This window comes from Hippoglossus stenolepis, chromosome 13, assembly GCF_022539355.2.
Source record: "Hippoglossus stenolepis isolate QCI-W04-F060 chromosome 13, HSTE1.2, whole genome shotgun sequence".
NCBI classification, from domain to species: Eukaryota; Metazoa; Chordata; class Actinopteri; order Pleuronectiformes; family Pleuronectidae; genus Hippoglossus; species Hippoglossus stenolepis.
This window is the reverse complement of record NC_061495.1, coordinates 11,568,646-11,575,670: the sequence shown is the minus strand read 5'-3', so window position 1 is coordinate 11,575,670 and position 7,025 is coordinate 11,568,646. Positions and strand designations below refer to the sequence as shown.

Genomic DNA, 7,025 nt, shown 5'->3' with positions numbered 1-7,025 from the left:
GTGTTTTTAGACCAGTGAGATCATTTCATAAATATTGGCTGCTGCAACCAAGAGATGGTTGTGCCAGAGGAAGGTGGTGACAAAATGGTGAAAAGTTCACAACATGAAGTAAAAATGTCCACCAGTATAAAGAGAAGCAGAAATTACCAGATTATCCCAATTCTGCATGATCTACTTCGCAGAGCTGTGATTACAAAAAAAAGCCATGAAATCACATCCCATAGATTAATGTCATCTTGAAACAAGCCTGATTTAAGTCCCCGGCAAACACATATGTGTCTGAACAGACTTTAGGCGGGTTTACCCTCCACTACATCTCTGCTAATGTCCATGTGGGAAGCAACATACAACACACATCACAAGCCAAACACACTCGCCGGATAAGAAAAAAAAAATGGGGCTTGAGAAAGTTCCCGTTCGGATTGGTCTGTGTCTCTGCCGACGCGGATGACGTCGCGCCGTGAAACACGTGGGCCACGGCATCCAGAGCTCACATAAACAAAGCCACATTGGCCAGACTGGGTAGTCGAAGCTCGTGTTGCTGTCAGTGCGCGGAGTCACACGGTTTTGCCTGCCTTGGCTTTGTTGGGTATCCGACGCTCATGGTTTGGAGCCTTTACCGAAATTGATGAATACCCTCTACATGCTTATCGCATGGATTGAAAGCCACGATCCTGATGTGAAAGAGGTAAGATTTCACTCTCATCTCTTCCCTTTGCAACATAATCTGCGTGTGCGCTTTACTTGCACAGATTTTTCTTTCAGCCATTTGGATCTTTTGTTTCTTTATTTCTTGGATTCACTTCCCCCCTCATACATTGAAACGATACAAAACTGAATCTTTCTCACAGTGGTTCCGATCTGTTGATGTGACCGATGCCTCACCAGGAATTGCATCCTTTGCAGACAAGTTGTCACGGATGTCCACTGCGCGAAGTTGATCTGTTCATCCAGAACAAATATTCCACACAATAGGGATAAAATAAAAAGACAACCTATGCTGTTCAGTTTCTATATGAGCGTATTTTGTCCGAATCTATTAAATCATTTTTAGAGGAAATTTCCAAAATCCTGTGCGTAATAAGAAATCTGCTTTAGTTTGTGCGTAATTTACAAGTGGAAATCTTGTGGTCATTCTTTTTAGATATTTTTTAATTTTTAACAATGTATAGTAAATGTCAGAGTTGTGTGTTTTATTAGGGGACGATCCAGAACAGAGCCGCCTTTCTGAATCCGGACACCCACACAACTCCTGACATTATCCATTTCAAGTGTCACCGAAAAACTGTCAGGAGACTTGAGGTATGATATGGCAATTATTTACAAATACTTAATACACACAGTATAAATGTTTAATGCTGTTTTATCTTAAGATGACAATGCTCAAGTACTGTTCATACTGTTTTTTTTTTGTTCTGAGTGAAATGAGATGAAATTAACCAAAGTGTAAAACTTTTTGTATTCACAGTTCGAAGATTTACTGGAGAAATTCTGACCGTGTGGATTTCCCGGTTTGGTTTTCAGCCATGCCCTGCGTCCAGGCTCAGTATGGATCATCACCTCAAGGAGCGAGTCCTGCTTCCCAGAGCTACAGCTACCACCCGGCAGGAGAGTACAGCTGCGACTTCCTAACACCCGAGTTTGTTAAGTTTAGCATGGACTTGACCAACACCGAGATCACAGCCACCACTTCACTCCCGAGTTTCAGTACATTCATGGACAACTATAACACCGGTTACGACGTTAAACCGCCCTGTCTGTATCAGATGCCCCACTCTGGAGAGCAGTCCTCCATCAAGGTGGAGGACGTCCAGATGCACAACTACCATCAGCAGGGCCACCTGCAACCTCAGTCAGAGGAAATGATGGCTCACTCTGGGCCTATGTATTTCAAACCCCCCTCGCCTCATGCCCCGAGCACACCAAACTTCCCAGTTCAGCCTAATCACATGTGGGAGGACCCGGGCTCCCTCCACAGTTTCCACCAGAACTATGTTGCGGCCACATCTCACATGATAGACCAACGCAAGAACCCGGTGTCGAGGCTTTCGCTCTTCTCCTTCAAGCAGTCCCCGCCCGGTACCCCCGTCTCCAGCTGTCAGATGCGGTTCGACGGCCCGCTGCACGTCTCCATGAACCACGACAACCAGGGCGGGCACCGGGGCCTGGACGGCCAGAGCTTCGCGGTGCCCAGTGCCATACGGAAACAGGCGGGCCTGGCCTTTCCTCACTCCCTGCAGCTCGGACACGGGCACCAGCTGGTGGACAGCCAAATGCCATCGCCCCCGTCCCGAGGATCTCCGTCAAACGAAGGTCTGTGTGCGGTGTGTGGGGACAACGCAGCCTGCCAGCATTATGGAGTGAGAACCTGCGAGGGCTGCAAAGGATTTTTCAAGGTGGGCTCACATGACAGAAATCATGAATCACCATTAGTGTGTTTAAATGAAAGATGCCCCTCATGCACTGCGTCCTGAGAAAAAAAACAACTGTCCAATTCCCTTATAAAATAATAATGGTGCAGCCAAAACATTTATTATAACCACATTTTCACTGCGAGTTACAACATGAATCTTCCAGCACCAGCTTAATTTGTACCTATTAAATAGCTATACGTCACAATTATCCTCGTCCACACACAGATCTCAGAGGTGCAAGTAAAATATGACAGAACACGGATGTGTATTTTTCTGACAAGTCTATTCCCTCTTGTTGGTTCGCACAGGAGATGAGACAGATATTATATCGTTTTCATCTGTTCTCCGTCTGCAGCAAACATGCACAGTCCATGTACCACATGTTGTATGGCTTTAGAAATAGGCCTGCAGAGTGACATGTGTTTTTCTTCTTTTTTTTTCTTCCAGCGCACCGTCCAGAAAAATGCAAAATATGTGTGTTTAGCAAATAAAAACTGTCCTGTTGACAAACGCCGAAGAAATCGTTGCCAGTTCTGCCGTTTCCAGAAGTGCATGGTCGTCGGAATGGTGAGAGAAGGTATGTTTAAGCCATGCATTCAATTATTTTAGACTTGTGGTTGATGTTTCCTCACTGACACACAGGGAATTCTTGTGCGTAATTGAGCGTTGGAATGTTATCTAATCCACATTTAAACTTTTACGCACGACAATATGGGATGCATACATTTGACTTATACATATGACATGTGTTTTTCCAAACGCAGTTGTCCGAACGGATAATCTCAAAGGTCGGAGAGGACGCCTACCATCCAAACCCAAAAGTCCCCAGGAGCCCTCACCACCCTCGCCGCCTGTGAGCCTCATAAGCGCACTCGTCAGGGCCCATGTGGACTCCAACCCCTCCATGTCTGCTTTGGACTATTCACGAGTGAGTAAAGATCCACAGTTCTAGAAATAAAACACACGCATAAAAGGAAGAGAGGAAGAAAAAAAAGGATAGTGGCTGAAACAGAAAGCTCAACAAGATGGAGATTTTTAATTTCCTCCTGCTTTAGATGACAATTTATTGCTTTGAAAGTTTGCTGGAATAAATCGCTGAATTCCTAACTTTGTCTGGGCTTTTAATGTGGCATATTTTTTTCCAAAGTAAATTGCACTGAATTGGAGAAGTTAATAAAAAGAAGACATGAATTTAACAGTAAAAAAAAAAAAGGACGCTCTCCTTTTCTCTCTCCCTCTCTTGGAAATGGGCATTTGCAATTTCACGGATTATATATTTTAAAGGACCTCATTAAGGCGCTGTTTAAATTAAATTCCAGTTCCAGGCAAACCCTGACTACCAAATGACTGGAGACAACACTCAGCACATCCAACAGTTCTACGATCTCCTGACGGGCTCCATGGAGATCATCCGGGGCTGGGCGGAGAAGATCCCTGGCTTCTGTGATTTACCGAAGCAAGATCAAGATCTGCTCTTCGAGTCCGCATTCCTCGAACTTTTTGTCCTGCGACTGGCGTACAGGTGAGCAGCGTAATTGTACCAAACAAAACAACCGGGGCTTTTAGATAATCATCAGCTCCCCCTTCAAGCTTCAGTGCTTTGGCTTTTATTAGCTGCTCAATAATTAGACGGCTCTTAAATTCCCATTTATTTCCGAGCGTAATTAATGTCGTTTTCTTATTAATTGCAGGTCCAACCCAGTGGAAGGCAAGCTTATTTTTTGTAATGGAGTTGTGTTACACAGGCTACAGTGCGTCCGTGGATTTGGAGAGTGGGTGGACGCCATCGTGGAGTTTTCCTCAAACTTACACAGCATGAACATAGACATCTCAGCCTTCTCCTGCATCGCAGCTCTGGCCATGGTAACAGGTGCGTAAAGGCGGCTGCTGCGCCTGTGGAAACCGCCGGCGTTAAACAATGCGATGCAGCACAGACAGACAGTTGATGCATGGGAAACAATTCCTCCATCTAATTTCTTCTTTTGTATGTTTATATTCCAGAACGACACGGGCTCAAGGAACCCAAGAGAGTCGAGGATCTCCAAAACAAGATCGTCAACTGCCTAAAAGACCAAGTGACGTTCAGTGGCGGTGGATTGAATCGTCCCAACTACTTGTCAAAACTCTTGGGGAAGCTCCCCGAACTGCGCACACTATGTACCCAAGGTCTGCAGCGTATCTTTTACCTAAAACTAGAAGACCTAGTCCCTCCGCCAGCAATAATTGACAAACTTTTCCTCGACACCCTGCCTTTCTGAGCCCCGACTCCACGGTGGGCTGAGACCTCACAGAACTTCCAAAAAAAAAAGACACTGTTTCGAGTCAGACGTGGCAGATTTTTAAACGGTGTTATTATTATTTCGGGAAATATCTGCAAGCTCCGTAGGCGAATAGAACAACACTACCCCATTATGTTTCACGAAGAAGACAAAAGATAAAGAGGCAGAACGTGTGATTGCTGTGTAGGCCTTTTAATTCTCTGACAATAGTTTTTTTTTTTCTGTTGTGCCAAACGAGTGGGGATATTTTTTGTTTTTTCTCTCCAGTGAACAAAAACAAACTGTCAACAAAGTTAATCCAGTTTTACAATCACTTACTGTTTATTTAACAATCGGCTCCACTGATTCAGCATACTCAGATGTAATATATTCCATTTATATATATTTATATACATATATATATATATATGACCACACACACGCACACACACGCGCACACACGCACACTCACTGTATATTACGATAGATTATGTGATGCCTCCAATGCATCGGTTTATAACGTGTACAAAGTTTGTTATAATGAAAAAAAAAATATTTCATTTTCTTTTTTCTGACTCGTGCCTATGTGTTTCTGACAGGATCCCAAAAAGTATCCAGAAAAGACAACGCATGTTCTAGTTTACTTTCTTTTTCTCTCTCCCCCCCATTTTCTTTTCTTTCTTTTATAGGCACTTGCTGAGGTGATGTCTATATATAATATATACCGGACACTATGTAGTCTGCTAGATTTGATACAGATTCGTAGTTATGGCACTCCTTTTATGTATTACGCATATGTGGAAAAATATCTCATCTGTATAGAACAATGAGGGACCCATGGTGTTTGTAAAACTGTCAGACATTCCTTGTTTGTATGTGCTGTAAGTATTGTTGCTGTTGAATATAAACGTTTCTATATATTTATTATTTCTATTGCCAAGAGCTACACTATAGCATGGTGCAATTTAAACGACTCCAAACCATCCGAGTTTCATTGCTGAGCACGTTGTCTGTTGTTTTATGTCTTTATAAACGTTGAGGTAGTTTATGATTTAACACGTTTGGAAAAAAATGGAGGGACAAAAACTTGACCATCTTCTATCCAGAGGTTCATGAGTGTGTGATCTATAGGCCCGCATCTTTTTTGACATCATGATGTACCTACTGACAACTTCTGTAACGCATTTGGTGCCGAATTAAAAAAAAAAACTTTAGAGAGAAAGAAATATTTAATGTTTACAAATAAAACTTTTAAATCAATTCTTTGCTAAATAGTTTCTCTGATTAATCAATTTACCCTTTAAACATTGAGGTAAGAAATGAGATATTACTGTCGAACTTAAACTCCTTTACTTTCTCAGTATCAGCACCTACAGGCCTGTGTGCGCAAAAAACAAACACTTACAAATTACTAGATTATTTCCTTTTACTAAACCTTGCTCTATTTAAATCTTAAATTATCAAGAGGTATTTATTTTAAATACCTAAAGTACGTTTTTGCCTCTAAAGACTATAAATATGTTGCAAATAATGCACAGGCCTACTCATGCTCTATTTTAAGATTATGATTCTGTCTAAATGCACATTTCTATTATATTTGACCATTTATTTTAGCACAGTGCTGTGTGAATATTTCAATCATCAAAATGACATTTAAATCACTTTTAATCTGTTGAGCAGCTCAAAGTTTTCCCCACTGCATGCCTGTCTATATTCATAATATTTCAACAATGTACAAAAAGAGAAGACGCTTTTATTAGTCCACCCCTGGCTGTTAAAATCTCTTTCATTTTGCAACGTCTGTTTGTGTTTGACAAATGAAAAGGTTACAACGGATTAAATATAGGAATCTTCCTATTTCGTTTGGATCCCACACACAGTGGATTTTATTCTCTTGGACGAGCATTAAAAAAAGAGAACGTCGGATTTTATAATTCAGATGGATTAAACGTGCCGTTTCCACTTTTATATATATTATTGCACTGTTTCAAAACGCCTTATTTAGGATATAACTGCACAACCCTGCAGAGAAGTCAGACCCGAAGCAAAACTAAACTATTTTACACTTTTATTCATATTCAAATGAAAAAATACCTGCAGCCTCTCGTTATAAATGAGCAGAAAACACATTCATGGTACAGATAAGTTTCTTGTGCAACGTGAGACCGGGGTGTGCACAGGTGGCACAGCTTCATAACGTGCACTTGTCTGCGTAATTGTGCATTTGCAGTGAACAAGAGGAAACAAGACGATGTGCACATACAATGCGCCTTTTTCTGTCTAAAATTAAACATTTATTACCGGCGCCGGGGTCTGATGAAAAGAAGCAGTAACCTGCTTTGTTTTATTGTAC

The 7,025-nt window shown here is 41.8% G+C and overlaps 1 protein-coding gene across 1 annotated transcript; it reads left to right on the top strand.

Annotated features, from left to right (window-relative positions):
* The first annotated feature begins 513 nt into the window (after positions 1-513).
* On the top strand, positions 514-5,655 carry nr4a2a (nuclear receptor subfamily 4, group A, member 2a). Its single transcript, XM_035175670.2, has 8 exons — positions 514-688; positions 1,201-1,302; positions 1,469-2,396; positions 2,862-2,991; positions 3,179-3,342; positions 3,734-3,936; positions 4,106-4,284; positions 4,416-5,655. The coding sequence occupies exons 3-8, from the start codon at positions 1,527-1,529 to the stop codon at positions 4,670-4,672; spliced, it is 1,803 nt and encodes a 600-aa protein (XP_035031561.1). The 5' UTR covers positions 514-688; positions 1,201-1,302; positions 1,469-1,526; the 3' UTR covers positions 4,673-5,655.
* The last annotated feature ends 1,370 nt before the right edge of the window (positions 5,656-7,025 follow it).